Source organism: Marmota monax, unplaced genomic scaffold (assembly GCF_021218885.2).
Source record: "Marmota monax isolate L192 unplaced genomic scaffold, Marmota_monax_Labrador192_F-V1.1 WCK01_AAM20220418_F8-fsc00040, whole genome shotgun sequence".
Classification (NCBI taxonomy): Eukaryota; Metazoa; Chordata; class Mammalia; order Rodentia; family Sciuridae; genus Marmota; species Marmota monax.
The window spans coordinates 14,814,220-14,839,307 of NW_026692782.1; the positions used below are offsets into that span (position 1 = coordinate 14,814,220).

At 35.8% G+C, this 25,088-nt stretch overlaps 1 protein-coding gene and 1 pseudogene across 4 annotated transcripts in view; both read left to right on the forward strand.

Moving 5' to 3' along the window:
• Ppp2r2a (protein phosphatase 2 regulatory subunit Balpha) overlaps window positions 1-13,177 on the forward strand; it is a 67,404-nt gene extending 54,227 nt beyond the window's left edge. For all 4 annotated transcript variants that reach the window (XM_046447772.1, XM_046447773.2, XM_058580421.1 and 1 more), the window contains 6 exons: window positions 2,021-2,133; window positions 2,776-2,953; window positions 4,256-4,420; window positions 5,284-5,453; window positions 7,748-7,839; window positions 11,113-13,177. In XM_046447772.1, coding sequence (XP_046303728.1) covers window positions 2,021-2,133; window positions 2,776-2,953; window positions 4,256-4,420; window positions 5,284-5,453; window positions 7,748-7,839; window positions 11,113-11,392 — 998 coding nt within the window. In that variant the 3' untranslated portion in view covers window positions 11,393-13,177. The remainder of the gene's footprint in view (window positions 1-2,020; window positions 2,134-2,775; window positions 2,954-4,255; window positions 4,421-5,283; window positions 5,454-7,747; window positions 7,840-11,112) is intronic.
• On the forward strand, window positions 11,541-22,776 carry LOC124094787 (cytoskeleton-associated protein 2-like; annotated as a pseudogene).
• The last annotated feature ends 2,312 nt before the right edge of the window (window positions 22,777-25,088 follow it).

Here is a 25,088-nt window from a genome sequence, read left to right on the forward strand (position 1 = left end):
GCCTTCTGAGCCCCTGGGTTTACAGGTGTATGCTACCATACCTAGCTTCTCTGATTCCTTTATAATGCCTCCATATTTTAAAAACATCTGACCAGCCTGTTGGCCATGAGTCTTAAATATACAAATATTAACGAATTGCACTCAGAAGTAGGTTGTTCTCAAAGCTTTTAAGTTTTTGAGTTTTAGACAAAAGCTGCATTCCCACAAAGGAGGGCTTGGTGGCATGTTTCTCTGCTCTGACTCTGTGTTTGGCAGATGGACCCCAGGGACTTTGGGCTTCTAGAATTTTTAATTATTTGGCAGTTTTAGGAAATATGAGTGGAGGTTATGGAAGGAGCAGATCTCATTGAGAATCTAAAAATCCTCTCCTTGAAAGATCTTACATAATCTTTCAAGTCTTTAGGTAGTTTGTTTTTAGGGTGGTCCCCCCCCCCCCCCCCCCCCCGTAATACTGCAAGGAACATAAACTAATTTCATCTCTTCTAAATGTTTGATAAAGTATATTGTAATTTTTGAAAATCTGGATTGTCATTAAAGATAATGAATTGAAACAGGCCACAAGACAGCTGTAACGATGGGTAACAGGGTTGTCATCTTTATTATCAGTGATTTCAGATATTTATTTGTCCCAGAATATAGAATTTAGGCAGTACTTCTGTCTAAATTATATAAATATGGCTGGGGTTGCGGCTCAGTGGCAGAGTGCTTGCCTCTCACATGTGAGGCACTGGTTTCAATTCTCAGACCACATAAAAATAAGTTAACAAAATAAAAATATTGTGTTCATATATAACTTTTAAAAAACAGTTACATGTTAAAAAATTATATAAATATACACACTAAATAGTACATAGGAAACACATAGAACTTAGCTGCAAGAGAATTATAAACAGGATTACATAGAATTTAGAAGGAATAGATTATAGGTTACTATAATTAGTTGTTGTTTTGTTTTGTTTTTGAGAAGGGCATCTACAGGAACAAACACTCTTTTAAACAAAGGAAATAAAGATTACCAGGCTAGAGATTCACTGGTATCTCTCTCTAGAAATTGTTTTTGCATTGCTTTTATAAAATGGCTCTAAGTGTGAACTGAACCTAATGACTCACTTCCAAAGAATAGAGTGTGGCAGAGGGGGTGGTGTGCTTGTGTGTTAGGGAAGCCTAGTTTTGACAACCCTATCAAAGTTGCATAAGATGCTGGCATCAGAGCAATCTGGGGGAAGGGTACACTCCTGTCTTTGCAACATTTTTTTAAGTCTAAACTGAAATCCAAAGTAAAAGTTTATTTTTAGGGGTTGGGGATTAAGCTCAGTGGCTGAGCACTTCTTTGATATGCACAAGGCCTTGAGTTCAGTCTTGTGTCCTGGGTCAGGGGAAGGGGAGAGGGGACAAGATAACTGTGTAAAGTTTATTCAGAAATTTTGTCTTGAAGGAATTGGGGCATATGCTTTCATTCAATCAATTTTTTTTGTTTTTGTTTTGGGGAGCTGTTTCACACTTAGGAATCCCTGATACAGGGGAAAGACATATTTAAATGGAGGCATCCAGGGCTATGAAGGAATCTGTGGATCTTTGATAACATATGCTTAGAGAGTGGACTGAGGGAGAGATGCCTTGCCATTCCAGTTGTAAATAATAAGCAATGTGAAGGAAGTTTATCATTCACTCTCTTTAACTTTTTTGAGTTAGATACTGAGCATATTTGTATACCTATTTTTATGTGGTGCTGAGGATCCAACCCAGGGCCTCACACCTGTGAGGCAAGTGCGCTACCACTGAGTTACAGCCCCCAGCCACTACCATGTAGTTTTAATTCTTTAAAGGATTGAGATCTGGCTGTGGCTTGACTTGAATAGCACATGGAATTTGTATGATTGCCATTAATATATAAATTTGTAAGTTTTGTGTATTTTTTTACATGATAATTAGAATTTTTATAGGTGAAATGTAAAGTTATCTCTTAAACTTCTTTATTAGTATTATTTATTTTTGAGGACATTTATTATTCTCTCCTCAGATAAAACAATAAAATTATGGAAAATCAGTGAAAGGGATAAAAGACCAGAAGGCTATAACTTGAAAGAGGAAGATGGAAGGTATAGAGATCCTACTACAGTTACTACACTACGAGTAAGTACTTAAAAAATGATTCAGATGGATAGGATTTTATGTTCATACCACGTATAGCCTAGATTCTGAACAGAATAGGAATAACTGCAATTGCAATTCTCAGCCCCCACCAGCAGTTCTGTAACAAGGTAAGACATTGAGTTACTCTCATTTAAAGATAGAAACTGAACTAAACAGAGGTCTTGTTGTAGCCAGGTCAGAACTAGGACTAAAACACAAGAGCATGTTTTATACTGTACCACTGCTCTTTTTCATAGTTGGAATGTCCGTTATTACAAGATTAAATTTGAAGATTCGTTTTTCTTCAGAGATCAAAAAAGTGCAAAGGGAGTATATGCTTTAGTTGTAACTTAAAAAATACTAAGTGCTGTGATTTAATTTCTTTTTTTACCTCATTAATTTGAACCACAAATATTTAGTATCTTTCAAGTAAATGGTTGGAACAAAGGCAGCAAATTGTCCACATTGTTTTCTTTTTTATTCCCATTTCAAATTGAAAAGATCAGCATCAGTTGCTTTTTAAGTCTGTGATATTATGCTATTTTATGTTCTCACAAACCAAAATAATGAAGTGTTCTCAACTTTCACTGCTTAATGAACTTATTGTAAATTCTGGGTTTTTTTTTCATGTCTTATTGACAGGTGCCAGTCTTTAGACCCATGGATCTAATGGTCGAGGCTAGTCCGCGAAGAATATTTGCCAATGCTCATACATACCACATCAACTCAATTTCTATAAATAGTGATTATGAAACTTATTTATCTGCTGATGATTTGCGGATTAATCTTTGGCATCTGGAAATTACAGACAGAAGTTTTAGTATCCACTTTGTTTTGGTATTTGGTAAAGAAAGCATATTATGCCCATATTAAATTCATCTTATTATTTCATATATTTGATATCTTTTTAAAATATCTTTTAATATAGGTGGCATCTTATTTTTTCCATGTATTTAAGTGATAACACAGGGGAAAAGTTACTTGATAAAGATAAATGGCTTGATGAATTGATTTCAAAATTGATTCATGGAATTTTAAGAGATTTGTATGTATGAAAATAGGAATTTGGTTTTTTAATAATTGAGTTTTTGGTTGAAAAATTATTGAGTATTATATTTGAAATTTTAATTATAAAAATATTTTCATTAGTGTTGGAAAAGGAAATTCATGTATGTTATGATGAAAGATGATATAATGTCAAAAGAAGTTATTCAAACCCCATTTTTGCTCTTTATACCAACCTCCTGAAATTTTCCTGTATATATGTATGTGATATATCAACCTATATACCTGTGCACATTCATATAATATAGATATAAATATAGAAATGTATTTCTTTTTTAAAACCTTGATCAGTGGTAGTTGTCTATGTATTTTTCAAATAGCTTATTGTTTCAAAAATTAAAAAATCTTTATCATAATTCATACTCTATCAATAGTATATAAGAGCCTATTTTTCTGTGTCTTTACCAGTCTAGTTAGTGAGAAAAAGTCTTTTGTCAGGTTGGGATTTGGCTCAGAGGTAGAGTGCTCGCCTACCATGCATGAGGCACTGGGCTCCATCCTTAGCACTACATAAAAATAAAAATATTGTTATAGCTAAAAATAAATATTTTTTAAAAAGAGGCTTTTTCTTTTTTTTTAATGAGTTTATTCAGGCATCTTTTTATATTCAGTCACTTGTATTTGTATTTTTTTTTTATTCTTTTCCATTTTTCCCCCTAGATTTACATGTACACATATTTTAATTTAAAGTACTTTTTTTGTATTGAGTTGATTGAGAAATAATATCCCTTTTTTACCCTCTTGAGGTGTGTGCTTTGGTTTTCTCTAATAGTTGTGAAGACAAATTTCTTGGTCTTTCCTTTAGGATTTCTGGCATTTGTATCATAATTGGGAAGACTTCTACAATCTAAAATTTTTCTGTTGTTCCTGAGAGCTATTTGGTTTTTAGCATTAAAAGTTCTAATACTTCTGGGATCTATACTCACAAAAGAGTAGGCTGCAATTCAGACTTAATACTTACTGTTAGGTTTATGAATTCATTTTAGATTTGAGATGTGCAGAATTATATTTGCCTGTTTTTTTTCAAGTGAAAATTCCTTAATAAAATCCTATCTAGATATTGTGGATATCAAGCCTGCCAATATGGAAGAGCTCACAGAAGTGATCACAGCAGCAGAATTCCATCCAAATAGCTGTAACACATTTGTGTACAGCAGCAGTAAAGGAACTATTCGGTTATGTGACATGAGGGCATCTGCCCTCTGTGATAGGCATTCTAAACGTAAGTTTATTTTATCTTTCTTAATAGCAGTTAATGTGTTTGGAACTCACCTCAGTCATATGTGTCCAGAGCCTCCTGTACTCTGGTAACCTGCCTGACACCATAAGGTATTACACAGGTTGTTCCTTAATATGCAAAAGCATAGTTTGGTTTTTTAAAAAAAAATTAGGAGTTGCAATATTCTTATCCTGTAATTCAATGTTGTTAAAACTCAGGAATTCCTAACAGGCTATTATGAAAATAATTTTACATAGCCACAAGAAAAATCCTGGTATAAATTTGGATGGGTGAGGATGGCATGTTTTTCACCTTGATGATATAGGTAGAGTCAGGTATTTTGTAGAATATACCAGTCTGGTACACTGAAGTCACAGTCTCAGGTGGGTCTGGTTCTACTAAATTAGCCATATGACTTTGGAAGCATACACTTTTGTATCTTCAACTTTCAATATCAGGTCATTTTTGTCAGACACATGCCTGTAATCCCAGCAATAAAAGGGCTAGAAATATAACTTAGTGGTAAAGAGCCCCTGGGTTCAATCCCTAGTTAATAACAATCCCCTCAATCATGTATGTCATTTTCTTAAACTTTTAGGGGAATTACGTTCATATTAAAGCCAGAGAGGAAAAAAATCATCTAATAAAGAATCGTCAGTTTTTTATTAGCTTGTGATTTTTTTACTTCATTCTTAGAATGTTTATGAATGGTTGTTCAGAAAATTTTTTGTTTAAGTCAGAATATTGTTCATATTGCACTTCTCTCTCTCCCCCTCTCTCCCTCTCTCCTTCTCTCCCCCTCTCCCCCTCTCCCTCCCTCCCTCCCTCCCTCCCTCCCCCCCCTCTCATTTTTGGCTTGTTTTTAGTGTTTGAAGAACCTGAAGACCCCAGTAACAGGTCATTTTTTTCTGAAATCATCTCTTCTATTTCTGATGTAAAATTCAGCCATAGTGGTCGCTATATGATGACTAGAGACTATTTGTCGGTCAAAATTTGGGATTTAAATATGGAAAACAGGCCCGTGGAAACATACCAGGTATTTGAGTTTTTTCTTTCAATGAGCATCTACCTTATTTACTTGGAAGTGTTCATAGAGTAGGATTTTTTACTATGTGATAATCCGAATGTACTGTGTGTGTTAACCATTAGATTTTCCATTCAGAGACCCATGGATATGTTGCTTTTCCTCATGTTAAGAGTGTGTGTGTGTGTGTGTTTATATACTGAGCGTTTCCAATGCCCCTGAATTGTGGTTTTATTATCTGTTTGGTTCAATATTGTCAACTTTGTGTGCTGAGATGTATGTATATATAATGTGGGAAGGAAGCTGCATTCTTTATTAAGGTCTGGGCAGTATAGTCCTGATAGGGTTGTACAAGCTGCGGCTGGGGAACATGTGGAGTGGTTGAATGAGAGCTTCAGTTTGGTGTGTCTAGTTGCGTGACTCAAGTGTCTTGTGGGCTGGAAGTATTGTCTTTGACCTAAAGGAAAGGGGCTTGAAAGCTAAAAAGATGGCTTAGGAGTTGCTTATTAAGGAGTATCAGTTCAGGATTCTCTTCTAGGCAGCCAGCCACTACCCTTTACTCATCTGCCCTCCACCAGAGATAAGAAATGAAGCGCACAGCCCAGCATGGGGCAGAGGCCAACAGAAACCTGTTATGCCCTGGACTATAATAGTGTAGAAGACATTTAATGCTGCCTAGGAATACACAGGTTATAAATGATCCCTTTATGTTACGCAGTCCCAATAAAAATCAAAGAACAGAATTTCTCAGACTAAGTATCCTTTCACAGACACATAAACCACTCAAGATTCTCAGTGAAATTTCTCTTGGAAATTTCAAAGTAAAACACTACATTGAAACAGAAGCAAAGATGTGAAGTACTGCTTTGTTTTCAAAATACATTTGGGTGCCAGCATTGTGGCACCCTATAACCCCAGCCATGTTGGAGGCTGAGGCAGGAAGATTACAGGACGGCCTAGGCCACCTAGCAAAACCCTGTCTCAAAATATAAAATAGGCTGAGATTGTAGCTCAGTGGTAAAGTGCCCTTGGATTCAGTACCCAGGAAGAAGTAAGAATATGTGTGTATGTGCTTTTGTTAATTCTTTATGTTTGTGTAACTGCAAAGGTTAATGTATCTCCTGGTTAACCTTAGCATCTCCCCATTCCCATTGAGAATTATTCATTTGGACCTTAGCTTCATACTCTTGAATCATTTGGTGAGGAACATTGTACAAACTACATGCATTGTAAAATGTGCTGAATCACAGTAACCTAGCAGATGTGTTACCTGATTTCCCAATTCCTGCCAATGCTAAACTGGATTAATAATTTAGTGTCACCTCATGCACATATAGCTATATAAATTCATAATTTTTTTGAATTTGTACAGTCTTGATTTGCTCTGTTATATGTGATTGGGGGATACTTTCATCTTCATTTTTTTTCACATTAGTTACCCATGTTCAATCCTAAACCCACAAAAGTTGCAAGTTCTCTGTATTAAAAGTAAAATGGACAGTTAAAATAAGATTAGGTTGTGGAAAGCATAATTCTGATTTAGAGTATACTTTATTATTACTTCTGTTTCAGTAAAAAGAATAGTCAATAAGTCTCCTTTTTTCCCTCTGATCACAACAAATACTGTGGCATTTTCTTTGTTAATTTAGCAATGTTAATATTGAAATGTATCGTGTTTCTCAATCTTCTTATTTTCCATATTTTTTCAAATATCAGTAAATACGGAATTCAAAAACAGATACATTTTAATTAGCTTTTGACATTGTGTAAGTAATATGGAGTGATACCATCAACATTTTAAATGATGCATATCTAATAACCAAACCAAGGCTTCACTGCACTGTGCGTAGCATATGCATTTACTTAAAAATATAAGCCCAAGTTTAAATCTATGCCCAGAAAATGGCATTTTAAAAGAAGTAAGCAGTGTTTTATCAGCAGTTAGTGGACTGAAAACCAAGTAGGGATGATCACATATTGCTCTTGTGTTCTTTTCTTAGTCTCTTCCGTTTCCAAATATTTTCTGGCTTGAGTGATTTAGTCGGGCATTTCAGGATACATGTGGCGTGCCAGAGCGATTTTTTTTTCCCTGTTGTACTACACGAAAATGTGCTTCCCTAAAAGGCGGTTTGTATTTTGTAAAAGACTCTTAAAACACTGCTATTATTGTTACCAAGAGTACTGAGATTTAAGATGTTTAGGGGTGTGTGTATCTTTTTTTTAAAATAAAGATAGGGACTTTTAAATTCATTTTCCTAATTTGAGTGCATAGGCTCTTTAGGTAAACTATTTTGTCTTTTCCCCAGGTACATGAATACCTCAGAAGTAAACTCTGTTCACTGTATGAAAATGACTGCATATTTGACAAATTTGAATGCTGTTGGAATGGGTCTGACAGGTAATTCATTTTAATTTGAATCTCTTATTCTAATAGGAATTTTATTAGAAAGAAACTTGCCATTGCATACCTCATATTATAATTGACATATTAGCTAGAAAAGATGGCCAATTTTTTGGGAGGGCGGTTCTAGGGATTGAACTCAGGCACTTGACCACTGAGTCACATCTTCAGCCCTATTTTGTGTTTTATTTAGAGACAGGGTCTCACTGAGTTGCTTAATACCTTGCCTTTGCTGAGGCCTACTTTTGAACTCATGATCCTCTTGCCTCGGCCTCCCAAGACGCTGGGATTACAGGCATGCGCTACTGTGCCCAGCATAACCAACTTTTTCTTTTTTAATATTTTTTGTTGTCAATGGACCTTTGTTTTATTTATTCATATATAGTGCTGAGAATCAAACCCAGGGCCTCACACATGCCAGGCAAGTGCTCTGCCATTGAGCCACCACCCCAACCCTCTTGACCAACTTTTTTTTAAGTTAACATAGATTACTTCATTTTCCACCAAGGGAAATTTAAAGTAAATTTAGTAATTTTAGATGTAACATAGCAATACTATGATAAAAATTAAGTATTGATTTCACTAGTAATATGAAGCAAAACATCTGCAACAAATGGTTTTATCTAAATTATTATTTGGATGTCTTCAGGTGTTTTTCTTTATGAACCAGATAAATCACTTTTCTCACTGGCTGAGGTGGTACACACCTGTAGTCCCGCCTACTTGGGGGCTTGAAGCAGGAGGTTAGCTGCTATTTCATCGAAATGTATGTCATTATTTCCAAAGTTTAAATAAGTCTTATTTTCAATCTTCTGTATTATCACTTAATGTGTTCCAGTTAAAACATAATTTCTAATACTTGTATTTAAAGTAGAGGTATTTTATTTTATAGTAGTTTTATCATAGAAGCTTTATATGGTTCAAGTTTCATAATAAGGTATTATCAAGGGTAGTAGTACTTGGAACAAATACCTTTTGTCTGGTTTTTATATTATACCCTTCTGATTTTAGCATGAGTTCCAATATTAGTTTGGCCGTACTAAGCAGAGAATCCTGTTGGTAGGAATAAGTAAACACTTGGAATGCCACTACTGAATCTGAGGAGTCAGAAAAAAGGAAAAGCGGGAAAGGGCGTGTTGGGAATAGACAGATTTGAAGAGAAAGAAGGTACTGATGTAATAGGATATGATGTACCTGTTTCCTCATGAAGTGGGGGCAGTGGGTGCACATTAATTTGTCACATTTTAATTTTGCACCAGTTTTACATAAGCACCACATGCGAAGTCCATTACCTTTGAATTTGTGTAATGACTTTCCTAAAGGCATACACACTCCCACAAAGTGACAGTACAGGCATGTAAAGCAGAAACTCATGTTGATGTAGTACTGTCATCTAATCCACAGATCTCTTTACATTTCTACAAGTTTTCTCAGTTATGTCCTTTAGCAAAGAATCTGGTAAAGCACATATTCTAGGATCCTGTGTTAAATTTATTTGTCGTATGTAGTTGTATTCTTTGTTCTTGAACAGTTCTTCATTTGAGTGTTTCTTAATTGAAGATTGTCTGATGTTTTCTCATGATTAAATTCAGGTTATACATTTTGGGTAGGGATATCACAAAAATGCTGGCCTGGTGATTCCTTTTAAAATTAAAAATAGCCAAAGATTCAGTGTCTTTAATCCATTGAAACTTCACAAATTCAGAGAATATGGGGATACCAGTCTCATTTACGTAAATCATTTAAAAGCAATAACAGTTCATTATCTTCAGGGACATGGCACCAACTTCAGATTGGTTAAAATTGTTCTCAATAATAATAATAATAGTAATAATAATAGTCCCTTATATGGAGGAGATAAGTATAACTTTGAACAAATCCTTAGTGTCCTATCATTTCACTTACAGTAATAATTTGAACCTGTGAGAAGGAGGTAGTACATAATAGTGGAACTAGAGTAGTAGTCCCCCCCCCCCTTTTTTTAAGCAATGGACCTTTATTTCCAAACTACTAAGGGTTTCACACTTGTGAATTTTTGCCTTTGAGAATACTTGGTGAATGTTGAGCAGTGATTGGTAGCAAATAGAAGTGACAAGAAAGTGTCTTGATGTTGGGGGTGATGGTGCCCATCTTTAATCCCAGCAGCTCAGAAGTCTGAGGCACAAGGATAGTGAGTTTGTGGCCAGCCTCAGGAAAGTTATGAGACCCTAATATCCCAAAAAGGTATAGTGCGGGAGTGTCTTAGGCAAGCAAAGTTGTAGATGGACACAATATCTTTATTTTTTAATTTTTTTTATGTGGTACTGAGGATCAAACCCAGTGCCTCACACATGCGAGGCAAGCGCTCAACCAGTGAACTACAACCCCATCTCTGAAATGATTTTCTATTGATAAAAATATCATATGCTACTTGATATTCTCAGGAGCAAATTTATCATAAGCATTCATAAAATATTATCTGAACTAGATGTACACTGAGACAAGTTAAATAGCTTATAATTTATATCATAAAATAAGCATTGGTTTCTTATGAATAGTTATTTGTACGCATCTGGGAGAAGAATAGAATTCAGAAATCCCATTATGGTTATTCCTTTATGAAGCTGACCAGACCAGGTGTGCTGGCACATGTGGACTCCCAGCTACTCAGGAAGCTGAGGCAGGAGGACTACAAGTTCATGGCCAGCCTCAGAAATTTAGTGAGGCCCTAAGCAACTTAATGAAAGACTGGCAGGTAGTGGGGCATGGGGCAGATAAGAAAGAATAGAATGAATTGGACATAATTTCCCATATTCATATAGGAAGACACAGTCAGGGAAACACCACATCATATACAACCATAAAAGTGGGATCCTAGTTATACTGCATGTGTGTATGTCAAAATACACTTTACTGTCATGTATATCTGAAAAGAACTAACAAAAATTTTTTAATGGTTGGGGATGTGGCTCAGTGAGTAAGTGCTTCTGGGTTTATTTCCTAGTACCAAAAAAAAAAAAAAACAGCAGCTGGCTGGCTGGATTGGTCAGTACTAAGAGAAGTTTTACTTGAGAATCTGTCAGCTTTGTTATAGTTTTGTTAGAACCAAGTTAACTCATATATTTCTGGCTTATTCCAATGATTGATTGAGTTTTGCCAGCAGCCTCTTAATTCAACTCTGCTTGAAGTAGCTACTTTCTGTAGAGTACTGGGTTAGGTTTAACCAAGAACCATTTTAGTAAATACACAGCCCTTTGTTCATTTATTTGACTGACTCTTCTACTTCCACAGCGTTGTCATGACTGGATCTTACAATAATTTCTTCAGAATGTTCGACAGGAACACAAAGCGAGATATAACTCTAGAAGCATCACGAGAAAACAATAAGCCTCGCACGGTTTTGAAACCACGCAAAGTCTGTGCAAGCGGCAAGCGAAAGAAAGATGAAATAAGTGTTGACAGTCTAGACTTCAATAAGAAAATCCTTCATACGGCCTGGCACCCCAAGGAAAATATCATTGCTGTAGCTACTACAAACAATCTGTATATATTTCAAGACAAAGTGAATTAGGGTTGGCATTCCTAGCGGAAGAGCCCACTTCCTGCTTAGTTGAGATAGTTGAATCTAGCATTCGTACCTATAAAAGAGAGAAGTCCATTGTGGCACCCCTTTCCAGTGTTTGACAGTGTGCCATTCGACAACACATTTTTATAGCTACATGGAGAAAACTCTGTGGGTTATCATTGTAGTGTTCTCCATGCCTGCTAGCCATTTAGGTAAGGGTAGGGCACTTTTAATTTAAATGACTTCTTGCACCATCTTGCCTAATGGACTAGATTGGACTGTATCAACATTGAGTTACTCCACTTTTTATGCCTTCCATTGTGATGACGTCAAACACAGTGAAAGCCTTCAGTCATGCTATGGGATTTGTGTATCCTCATTACTGTATCATTTGTGGGGTACACCCCTTCTCCCTTTTTTAAATTAAATACAGCTCATTCTTACTGTGGCTTGTAGCATTCCTCCTCTCTGGCCTCCTGGACTCTCCCCCTTCATCTCTCTTACCCTTGCTCCTTCCACCCAGTCTTGGTGGTGGTATATTAAGAAAGAAAGAACGAAAGCACACACAAAATGAGTCAGTTTGGGGTCAGTGATAAAGGGGGTATATGTTGCGAACAAATGTTCTAATAACAGTTGGCTGTAATCACTCCTTGCCATGTCTGGCACTGAAAATAAGGAAAAAAAAAACTATTACTGAATAAAAGTGACAAAGAATGGAGAATCTGGTTTTCTTTTTCTTTTAAATCTACCTCTTTAAGCCAGTATTTTGTGTCATACCCTTGGGTGCAGTGAAATGAAATTGGGTTTCCATTGTTTTATTGGTATTTTGTTAATTATTTGTAACATTTTCTTCTACATGGGGAAAGAACAGGTGTTCTATTTGAACATGGTTTGAATACATATTGGTATTAAGGATTTCAATCTATAAATGCTACTAGTGTTTTTTATTGTAGTTATGAGGGTATTGGATACATTGTATCTATACTTAACCCATTTTCTGTTAATGAAATTGTTGTAAATGAGAACCAAATTTGTAGAATTTCATTTTTAAAGACTTTTTATAGTGCTTAATTTAATTTTTGCCTTATTAAATATTAATTCAAAGACTTAAAAATGTTTTTAACAAGTTAAGCTTTTTTTTTTCTTTTTGTTATTCAGTAGAACAGAAAACTAATGTTGAGTGATTCCATAGGTTAAATTGACACTGCACTATTTTTTGGTTTTGTTTTTGTATTTTATTGCAGTCAAATCAGAATGAGTTGTACTTTGCCATAGATATTTTTCTTTGGTTTCCCAAAGCTACATTAAAGAAAAACTTTTTTAAAGGTACAGTGTTCAAAAAGTGCTTAATGGACTCCAACTGCTGCCTCAAATAAAAATTTAGTAATCTGTGACTGTGCTTTCCCTACGTGGTGACACCTTATCCAAAGATGAAAATGACCCCTGTTTTTAATAGGTGGAATGTACCTTTGTCAGTCCTGCAGAAGCTTTAATGGAAAGAAAAAAATGGACTTTATTTTTAAAAGATGAATTGAGCAGGCATTTATATCCTTAAAGAATGGTCGTATATTTTGGTTGAGCAGTAATATAAGAGCCATGAATGTAGAGGACTCGAGTGCTTATATTTCCACTACTTATTGTTCTCATCTTCAACAGTGAAAAAAATGATCAAACAGTCCCACCGTAATTCCCTATACACTTATGCAAATATTATTATTATATCTTGTAAGTTAACATTTTTAGCACACAAAAAATTTATGTAATAAAATCACTGTATCTTTTGGAGTTAAATTTTGAATTTGTATTTAAACACATTGATTATATGTCTGATAATTCTTAATGGCACTTTTACTAATTGATTTGGGGGCCTTGGGGGTGCATTCCTAATTTGTGTTATTTATTCTTCACACTTGATTTGCAAGTGGGATGTTCCCCTAACAGAAATATTAATAATGTTCTGTTTTCTGAATGGGTATCTTTCAAGAAGATCCTTTTGGGAGGTGGTTTCCCTGCAGTTTGGTTGTATGTCTTGAGATAAAACCATGAGAAAGCTCTTGGAAATTCTCTTTTTATTCATCAGTAGCTATGATGATACTCATCCATGACACTAAAGATTAGTTTTATATATTTAAGAGAAACAATTGCTAAAATTAAAATGCCTCTATCAAGGGAATGCTATTATAAATTATTGTAACATTATCTCAAGTATTTTTTAATTTCTTTGGTGTAGCAAACTATAAGCCCAGCCACTCATTTTATATGGTCATGGTTAATTTTTTTATTAATAAAAATTATAGAATAAACTTAGTCTTGTCAAGTTGCTTGTATTTCCTATTCTCTTGCCACTAATACAATCTTTCCCTTAACCTTTTTCAAAAGATTATGGTAGAAGAAATTTCATTCTATTAATTTTCTTAGATCTTTACTTGGTGGCTGGGCAATAAGAATAGTTAATTTATAAATATAAACACATTTTTATATGACAAATAATTACCAGGTATTAAACTTCTGTGAAGCCTTTAGTCTCTTGAGTTAAAAAAAATGCATTCATGCACTTTTTTCTTTTACAAAATTGAGGTTTCTTTTAAACCTTAATTTGAGTTAATTGTGGTAGATATGCTTTTAAAGAAAATGGAAACATGAACACTGAGCTTCTTTTAGTCTATAAGAGTAATGTGTTTACTAGAATATTGTGTATGTAAAAGCTGACGAGTACTGATAAAAGCTTTTTAAGTGAAATTTAAATTATTTTCTTTGGGAGTATTGCTGGAACATCTTATTTATACTTCACATAAATTGGAGTAGAGATAATTATGTACACTTCAGGAAGAACACAAGTGCCACCCCCACAAAAAATAAAAACTGGAAAGGTGCTGGGCATTGTGGCATCTGTAACTAACCAGCAACTATGGAGGCTGAGGCAGGAGAATCACGAGTGAAGGACAGCGTAAGCAACTTACATGTGTCAACAGGGGTATAGCTCAGTGCTGAAGCACCCTTGGGCTTCATTTCAGTACCACAAAGAAAAGCAGAATAAGATAGGTGATCAAGAATCAAGTTTCTTTTGTATTTGAGAATATCACTATTTTAAGTATCTCTTTTCAGATGGTACTTCAAGCTGTGTGTGTGTGAGAGAGAGAGAGAGAGAGAGAGAGAGAGCGCGAGCGTGCATAAGCGAGCATGTTTATAAAGTTGTTTACACTCCTCCCCCAAAAGTCTTGGAAACATACCTTACTTCATATTTCCTAATTATTCATATGAGTCAGATTACAACTTGGGTATTACTCTCATTAGATCTTTTATTAACCTATGGTCCGAGTGTTTTAAGATGGTAAAGATTCCTTACCTACCACTGAGTTCAACATTTTTAATAATTCAGTTGTTTCAATGTTTTTTTACACAGTGATATTAGATTGGGCAACCTCTTTCTCTATTCGAATTTAAACTTCTACTTGATGCAGGCTTAAAGTATTAACTTGAAAATATCCACCATACAGTGGTACAGTGCATGTCCAACAAAAGGCAATGCAAAGTTTAGGGTTTTGTTTTGTGTTGGTTTGATTTTTTGGTAGAAGATTAAACTCAGGGGTGCCTTACCACTGAGCTACATTCCCAACCCCTTTTTATTTAGAGACAGGGTCTTGCTAAGTTGCTTAGGGCCTCACCAATTTGCTGAAGCTATCCTCAAACTTGTGACCCTCCTGCCTCAGCCTCCCAAATTTATGGAATTACTGCACTCAGCAAAACTGAGTTTTTATAGGGGAAAAAAAAAGGATTTGGGAAAACAAAGTAACTAGAGCTAAATACTAAGTACACAGTTCAGTGGTAGAGTGGGAAAGTAGCATGATCAAGGTGTTGGTTTGTTCCCTAGTACCACAAAATGATAATACTATCATTAAAAGGTGGTCAGAGGAGGGAAACTCATTGGTCCTGCTTTTATAGTATTCTACTTACTGCACCTTTATATTTGAATAGTTATGAGTTCTTCAAGGACTTTCCAGCTAGGGGGGCATAGGTTAAGTCTTGAACAGAATTTATAACTTATTTTTGAGAACATAGACCTGGGAGTTCTGTTTCTATACTAGAAGAGCTTTATGTTTAAAAAACAAATTGGGGTTTTTAAACCAAGTTTTACATTCCCAATACAACCACTATTCAACATGACTGGAGTAAAGTTCTTGTGTGGTCAGACCTTGTTTGGAAAGAGGTAAAAATGTAATTGGAAGACTGTTCCAGCCTGGCGGGATGGCACATGCCTGTAATCCCAGAACTCGGGCACTGACGCAAGGCCAAGCAACTCAGTGAGACCCTGTTTCTATAAGATACAAGATAGGGCTGGGGATGTGGCTCATCCCTGGTACACTCCTGCCAAAAAAAGACTTTTGAGCTACACTTTTCTTTCAGACTATGTGTTAGCAAAATCATACCCTGTGTATCATTTTAAACACCTCTCACCTTTACAAGGAGACCAGGAACTTTATTTTGCACATTAACTCAAATCTCTAAATTCCTTATAAAATAGTATTCTGGGGGCTGGGGTTATGGCTCAGTGGTAGAGTGCTTGCCTGGCAAATGTGAGGCCCTGGGTTCGATCCTTAGCACCACAGAAAAGTAAATAAATAAAGGTACGGTGTCCATCTACAACTAAAAAATATTTTTAAATAGTATTCTGAATGCATATTGTTTTGGACTTCTGTTTTTAAGGTAGGAAAAAAATGCCACCAAGAGCATTTACCTAGACCTGGTAAAATGCAATAGACCCTGACTTTCATCCTCAGCACACAGTCCCCCCCCCCCCCCACCAAAAAAAAGTAATTTTGTTACTCAGAGAAAATAATAATCACATTTTCATGTGTTTTGTTTTTGCTCTTTTAGGCACAACATATTTACATGTCTTATTCTCCACTTAATATTTATACCTTAAGCAGTTTCTCATATTTTCTGAAACCGAGACTTTCATGACTACAATGCCTCAGTTATCTCATTAGTTAGCCAGTCCCTGTTGACATTTTTGTTTTTTCAAGTAAGTATACTGGAATAGTGAATATAGCAATCTTGGTGTGAGAATCATTAGGATATATTCCAAAAAATAATGTATTAGTGGGGTGTGATGGCACGTGACTGCAATCACCAGTGGCTTGAGGGGCTGAGGTGAGTGAATCCCAATTTTGAAGCAACTTGGTGAGAACCTGTCTCAAATTTTAAAAAGCGCTGGGATGTAGCTTAGTGCTAGAGCACTCCAGGTTTTAATCCCCAGTTATCACCAAAATAGTAACATATTAAGGGAGATGAATATGTTTTAGATCTGGTGCATACTGGCAAATTTCCCTTCCAAACTTCCAAAAAGTTTCACCATAAATATAGGGGATTACCCATGTTTCACACTTATTACTGAACAAAAACCCATGTTTTATCTTTGTAAGTTTGAAAAGGAGATGGTAACTGAATTTTCTGTTTATGTTTCATCTTTCTAATATGATAGTAATTGCTATAATGTGGATACGACACCTTTACCAGGCATGTTTTATCAATATTTTCTCCATGAGGCTTGTTTCTTTCAACAGTACCCCCCTCTTTTTTTGGTGCTGGGAGGATTGAAGCCAGAGGTACTCTACTACTGAGCTGTATTCCTGCCCCCCCTGCCCTTTTTTTTTTGAGACAAGGTCTCACTAAATTGCTGAGGCTGGCATTGAACTAGCAATCCTGCTTCAGCCTCCCAAAACGCTGGGATTACAGATGCACGCCACTGCACCTGGCTCAACAGTGCCTTTTTAAAAAGCAGTGTATCAGTATAGATTTTTCTTTTATGGATATTTTGGTGTCATCTCTAAAATCATTGCCTAATTCAAGGTCACAGCCTTTTTTTTTTTTTTTAGAAGTTTATTATTTTTCAGTTTTAGCATTCTATGATCCATTTTTGAATTTTTATGTATGGTTCATTTATAAAAGTGATATACAGTATGTACCACGTATAGATCAAGATTTGTTTTTCTTTGCACCTTTGTTGAGAACCAGTTGGCTGTATATGTGTGAAGGTCTCTGAACTGTCCCATTAATGTACATATTCATTTTCACTAATACCTTGTCTTTTTTTCCCTGTAGTTTTATATAATTGAATATTGGGGGCATTTGTTGTTGTTGTCGCTTTTCTGGTGCTGGGGATTGAGCCCACGAGTATTCTGCCTCTGACTACATTCCAAGTCCTATTTTACATTGAATTTTGAATCTGTATCTTGTTAAATTGCTGAGGCTGGCCTCAAACTTGATATTCTCCTGCTTTAGTGTCCTGAGTAGTTGGGATTTTAAGTGTATAGCACCACACCTGGTTCAATTTTGTTCTTTTTCAGAATTATTTTGCATTTTTTGTTCCTTTACATATTTTAGAATCACCTTATTGACTTCAAAAATCGAAAGCAGTTCCTTATATTTTGATGTTAATTTCACTGAATCCATAGGCCAGGAACAGTGAACATCATAAGAATATTTGTCTTCTAATCTGTGTATTACAGCATATTGCTCAATTTATTTGTCTTACATTTCTTTTATTAATGTTTTCCATTTTTAGCATACAGATCTTGCACATATGCATGAAATGTTTGCTACTGTAAATGGCACATTTGTTGAAATTTTTATTTAGAAAATACAATTATTATATTCAGACACATTGAGAAATTCACTTATTTTGGTTTATTTTTAAAGTTTTCTAGTAGACATTCACATTTGCATATTATTTTTAGTTTTTTTGTTGTTGTTTTATACCAGGGAATGAATGCTTAACCACTGAGCCACATCCCCAGCTCTTCTTACTTTTTATTTTGCAATAGGGTTTTTGCTAAGTCGCTTAGGCCTCACTAAGTTGCTGAGGCTGGCTTTGAACTTGGATCCTCCTGTTTCAGCCTCCTGAGCTGCTGTAATTATAGGTGTGTGCCATTGCACCCAGCAGGGTTCCTTTCTTTTTGATCTTCCTTCCCAGTGTCTTTTTTTCTTTTTACTGTTCTGTACTGGATAGACCCTCTAAAGTGACCTTGAATAGGGGAAGTGAGAGCAGGCACATCATTGCCTTGTCACCAATATCAAGAGCAAACTCCATCTTTTACCACCAGGTTTGTTCACTCTAGGATTTCTGTAGAGAATTGAATAGGCTGGGTGGTTGAGGAACTTCTTTTATTCCTAGTTTTCTGAGAGTTAATTATGAATGAATATTGGATTTTGTCTGATGTTCTTTCTACATCTATTGAAATGATCCTGTAGTTTTTAAAAAAAATGTTGATATGGTGATTCCATTGAAATCCAAGTGTTGAACCAGTGTTGCCTTCTTGGAGTTTTGCTATTCTTTGCTAGTATTTTGTGGAGTATGTTTGCATCAATATTCACGAGGGATATTGATTGATCAGTAGTTTTCTTATGTTTTAATTTTTGTTAGTGTAATGCTTACCTTATAAAATGAATTTCCATCCTCTCTTATGTTGAAGAATGTGTGTAAAATTGTTATAATTTCATTTTTGAATGGTGGAATTTTTTTTTAATATTTATTTTTTTAGTTGTATTTGGACTCAATACCTTTAATTTTATTTATTTATTTTCATGTGGTGCTGAGGATTGAACCCAGGGCCTCACAGGTGCTAGGTGAGTGCTCTACCGCTGAGCCACAACCCCAGCCCGAATGGTGGGATTTATTAATGGCAAGTATTAGCTGTCAAGGATCACATAGTTAAAGGGACTCCACAAAAATTGCAATATTTCCCCCTACTGGGAATTCAAATGTATTATTGTTTTATTCTCTAAATTGCCCTCAAAGTTAGCAGAATCAAGCATCATAACTGAGTGTGCCAAATGACATACCAGAAAATTTCCCAAACCTGGGGAATTGGATAGCAATTCAGATATTGTAGGCATTTAGAACCCCAAATAGATAAGACCAGAAAAGATCCTCCCACTTCAAAATACAGTTAAATTCTGGAAATCCAAAACCAAAGAAAGAATTTTAAAAGCTGCAAGACATGCCAAGTCATATATAACAGCAAGCCAATCAGAACAACAGATTTCCCAACAGAAACCCTGAAGGCCAAGAAGGCTTGGAACATGTAAATGAGATAAAAATAACAAACAATTCAGGATAGAATCAATCTCATTAGAAAAGTAGTTTAGCAAGTGGGAATTAGATTTAATCAAAGAGTAAAAATAAAACTATCAGGAAGTAATATATTCCTCTATAATAACACCAAATATAAAAGTAAATCATCTAAAAAATGTAATGGCCTACAATTTAAAGACATAATAAAAAATAAGACCCAACTACATGTTGCCTTCAAGAAACCACCTCATTTGTGAAGACATCCACAGGCTGAAAGGATGCAAAATGATATCCCATGCTAGTGGGGTCTGAAGTAAGTAGGAGCACCTCCCCTAATACCAAACAAAGGGGACTGCAAGCCAGAGTTCTGAGACAAAGGTCACTACAAATTAGTAAAAATGATACTCCAATAAGAAATGACAAAAGTAAATATGCCCTTAATGTCACATAGAATTTCATAAAGCAAACATTATTTGACATAGTCTCGGATAGACCTCAATTCAATTATAGAGGATCACTTCAGTATACCTCTCACTAATAGATCACCAGACATAAAATCAACGAAAGAGTTAAGAACCCAAAACGATTGTATCTAATGTCAAAACCAGTTCTTCTCGGGACATAAAAAGAAATAGGGTGTTATCAAGAAGCATAGCATCTGAAATTGTAGCCAAGCCTGCTTCATCTTCCAATACCAAATTGATAGAGAAGTCAAAAACCATTGACCAACAAAGACATACTATAGCAAAAGCAACTATTGATAGGTCAGCTCGGCCCAAAGAAACTGCGAAAGACAGAAAAGCTCCTCTGCGTGAGTGGAAAATTAGCAAAGGAAAAGTATTGAAAAGGCCCCCCTAACCCAGCAGTTACCCAGCCCACATCTGAAGGACAAAATGAAAAACCAGTTGGGTCCTTTTGAACTACCATGGCAGAAGAAGATGAACAAAGATTATTTACTGAAAAAGTAAACAAGACGATTTCTGAATGCCTAAACCTGATTAATAAGGGGTGCCCAAAAGAGAAATATTGGTTACACTGAATGACCTAATTAAAAATATTCCAGATGCCAAAAAACTTGTGAAATATTGGATATGTCTTGTACATATTGAACCAATCACAAGTCCTATTGAAAATATTATCTCAATCTTTGAGAAGGCCATTCTGGCAGGGGCTCAGCCTATTGAAGAGATGTGACACGCTCCTTGTGGATATTCTAACAATGAAGAGTCAAGAAAAAGTTAATTTGGGAGAAAATATTGAGGCTTGTATCCAAAGAACAAGTTCAAGAAGTCAACACTGAAGATATAGGTGTTAATTTAGAGCCAGAAAAACCAGAAATGGAGAATAAACATCATAGAAATGTGGTATTTAAAGACAGAACAAGATGACAAAATGAAAGCTCTGACCAATGATGTTAAAACCCCTGATGCAGAAACTATAGCAAGCTGCTTAATTAAATAAAATGTATCTACTACACCATACTTGCAAAGTATAAAAAAGAAGATCCAATTTGATGAATCAAATTCTGCATTTAAGGAGCTGAAGTTTCTAACACCAGTGAGACATTCTCGACGTATTCAAGAGAAGACTTCTAAATTACCAGATATGTTAAAAGACCATTATCCTGTGTGTCTTCACTGGAACAGTTATCAGAGCCAGGAGGCAAAACTGATGCTTTCGTATGCCGTCCTAATGCAGCACTGTGCTCTCTGTACTCTGAGACTGATACAGAAGAGAAATAAGGCTCCAATGAGGAATGAGGTTTTTTTTTTATTATTATTCCTTGGTTTCCTTTGTTTTGTGTGGCTTTCTATTTCCCTTACGTCTACAGTTGGCTAAGTATCTAAGTATTCTTGGCAGTGAACTTCTTCACTAACATTCTTCTTATAGGAGTTGTCCTTCTGTGCATCCTGCCTTGTCAATCACAACAGACTGAGTTTTTCCTTAATATAGGTAAATTTAGTCAGTTTGTTTATTGTGTTCCTTAAATATAAATAGGGTTTGTCATAATGGTAGCTTGTTCACTTTACTAAATATAAGTACAGTAATGATGCATCATCAGGTGTTCTAGATAAAAGTATATTTTTAATGTTGACATGTTTTAAAACTTTATGATGTACCTCCCTGCCTTTAAACAGAATACTGACAATATTTTTGCCTTTATTTAATTAGTATGAAAGTAAAATAATGGGACTGGGAATAGAGCTCAGTGGTATAGTGTGTGCTTAGCATGCCTGAAGCCCCTGAGTTCAATCCATAGCACCAAAAAAAAAAAAAAAAGTCCCAATCTTTTATAGCTGGATTATATTTAAATTTTAACCTCCATAGCTTCATTTGAGAGTTTATAAATTATATTAGAATGGAGTTCAGGAAGGAATGTATATTCAAGAAGTGTCATTCCAATGAAGGTAGCATTTCTGAAATAATACTTACACTTGCTTTCTTAACTCATGTCCCCTGAGACATGCTAGTTACATACCATGAACAGTTTTATTTTTCCCATATATAAATACCACCAACAAACTTGTTTTCTAAGGCCATGAACTAATACTTAAGTGTCATATATCCTATATCAGCCTATAGTTTCAAATAAGTGAACTATAAAAGAACAGTTGAACTACATATGTAATATGAATGTGAAGATCACATACTTGGTCTAATGTTCATGCCGTTTATGTAATATCTTTGTTTTATTTATTGTCTTATGTTCTAGAGAGTAGGATTTTCATTTTTGTGTGTATCTAATATGTATACAACAAAAGTACCTGTATAATAAAAAAAATGTCAGAGAAAACAAACCCTTAAACACTGTTGGTGAGAATGTAAATTAGTACAGCCACTATGAAAATCAGTATGGAGGGTCCTCAGAAGGCTAGGAATGGAACCACCATAGTATCTAGCTATGCCTACTCCTTGATATTAAGGAATTAAATTAAAAACCTGGGAAAAACTAGAAGGATAGAAAGAAGAAAAAAAATAGAAGGATAGAAAGAAGGTAGAAAAACTAGAGGGATAGAAAGAAGTTACCTCAACACAATAAAGGCTATATACAACAAACTCAAAACCAGTATCATACCAAATAGGTAAAAACTGAAAGCATTTCCTCTAAAATCAGGGCTAAGACATTTAATTCTAAAGAATTAAAGTCGGGCTGGGGATGTGGCTCAAGCGGTGGCGCGCTCGCCTGGCATGCGCGCGGCCCGGGTTCGATCCTCAGCACCACATACAAACAAAGATGTTGTGTCTGCCGAGAACTAAAAAATAAATATTAAAAAAAAATTCTCTCTCTCTCTCTCTCTCTCTCTCTCTCTCTCTCTCTCTCTCTCAAAAAGAGAGAGAGAATCTTAATTAAAAAAAAAGAATTAAAGTCAGCATACTAGAGAGATATGCACACCCATGTTTATAACCGCACAATTAACAACAGCCAAATTTCAGAACCAGCCTAGGTGTGTGTCATCAGATAAATGGATAAAGAAAATGTGGTATACATACACAATGAGTTTCTATCATCCCCAAAGAACAACAAAACTGTTATTTGTAGAAAAATGGATGGAACTTGAGAGTATTATATTAAACAAAAATATGCCAGACTCAGAAAGTTGAGGGTTGTGGGTTTTCTCTGATTTGTGGAAGCTCGAGAGAAAAAGTGGAGGGGGGAGCTCTCATGAAAATAGAAGGGACACCAGCAGGAAAAAGGAAGGGGTCAGAGGGAAGCAGCAGGAAAGAGCAAGGCAGATAATGGGGAATGAAATGGACCAAGTTATTTTACGTGCATGCACACATGACAGATGAAACCCACGGTTCTGTGTAATTATTATGCACAAATACATTTTTTAAAATGCTAAAGGAAGATGAAGTGAAAGAATACTTGAATTTCTTGAAGAAATAAAAACTCCAATAAAGGTAAGTATACAGATAAACATAAAAGTCTGGTTTGTAGTTTTGGCTTTTAACAAGTCCTTTTGTTTTCTGTATTTAAAAAGCAAGACATTAAGCTAGGTGCACATCTGTAATCCCAGAAGCTCCAGAGGCTGAGACAGGAGGATCTGGAGTTCAAAGCCAGCCTCAGCAAAAGTGAGGTGCTAAGCAACCAAGTGAGACCCTGTCTCTAAATAAAATACAAAATAGGGCTGGGGATGTGGCTCAGTGGTCGAGCGAGTGGCCCTGAGTTCAATCCCTAGTACCAAAAAAAAAAAAAAAAAAAAGCAGGATATTAGACTATCATAGATCCATGTTAATGGCACACAATGTTTAAAGATATGATCTGTGCACAGGTGCGACATACAGGGGGTGTGTTAGCTCTCCATCATTGTGACAAGTTTCCTAAGAAAATCAACTTAATGGAAGAAAGATTTCTTTTGACTCATGGTTTATGATGTTTCAGTCCATGGTCAGTTGGCTCCCCTGCTCTTTGCCTGAGACAAAGGCAGAACATCATAGTTATGGGAGCATGTGGTGGAGGAAGCTGCTCACTTCATGGCAGCCCAAGAAGGAGAGAGAGAGAGAGACAGAGAGGAAGAAGGGACCAGAAAAAAGTGACACCATTCTAGGGCGCACCCCCAGTGGCCTACTTTCTTTAACTCACATTTCTCACCTCCTACAGTTTCCACCATCTTCCAATAATTTATTCAATTATAAACCCATTGATGGATTAATCCATCCATGAGATCAGAACCCTCATGAATAAGTAGCTTCCCAGAAGTCCCACTTCTGAAATTGCTGCACTGGGGGCCAAATCTACTGCACACAAGCTTTGGGGAGACATTCTGTATCTTCATATGTCATTCTGCCTGTTGTCACTGTGACCAAAATACCTGATGACTACCAACTTAGAGGTGGAAAAAGTTTATTTTGGCTCACAGTTTCATGGGTTCAGTCCATGGTCACTGGTTCCATTGTTCTGGGCCAAAGATGAGGCAGTGCATCATGGCTGAAGGATGGGGCAAAGAAAAGCTACTAGCTCATTGCAGACGAGTAGCAGAGAAGAGGACTGAGGAGCAGACGGGAATGAGATAAAATTTCCAAGGCACACTCCAGCAACCTACCTGCTCAGTCACACCCCACCCATGAGAGTTACAACCCACAGCAGTCCTTTCAAATTAGGATGGACTAACACAGGAGCTTTTCATTCACACCTCAGCCAAACCAGAACAGGGTCTCAGAGCTATCTAAGAGTATCAGGGTGTTATCGAGATTATTTGGTGTTAATTTCAAATAAACTGTTACAAATTTAGTATGTTAAATGCAATCCCTAGTGAAACCACTAAGAATATGTCAGATAGATATGTAGAAACAGAAATGAGAATTAAAACAATAGAAAGAAAGTGCATTTAATCAAGGAAGGCAGTACTGAAGAAAATGAGGGGGAAGGATATAAGACATATAGAAACAAGTAGCAAAAATGTCAAAAGTAAATTCCTTCTTTTCAGTAATTACATTAAGTGTAAGTGAACTGTACTATCCAAGAGAAAGAGACTGGCAGAAGGGATTTTTTAAAAACATGATCCAACATATGCAACCTACAAGGGACTGACGTTAGATCCAAAGACAGAAAGTCTGAAGTTAAAGAATGAAAAAGTTTTTCATGTAAATAGTAATCTAAAGACAACTGGGTTCCTATACTAATAT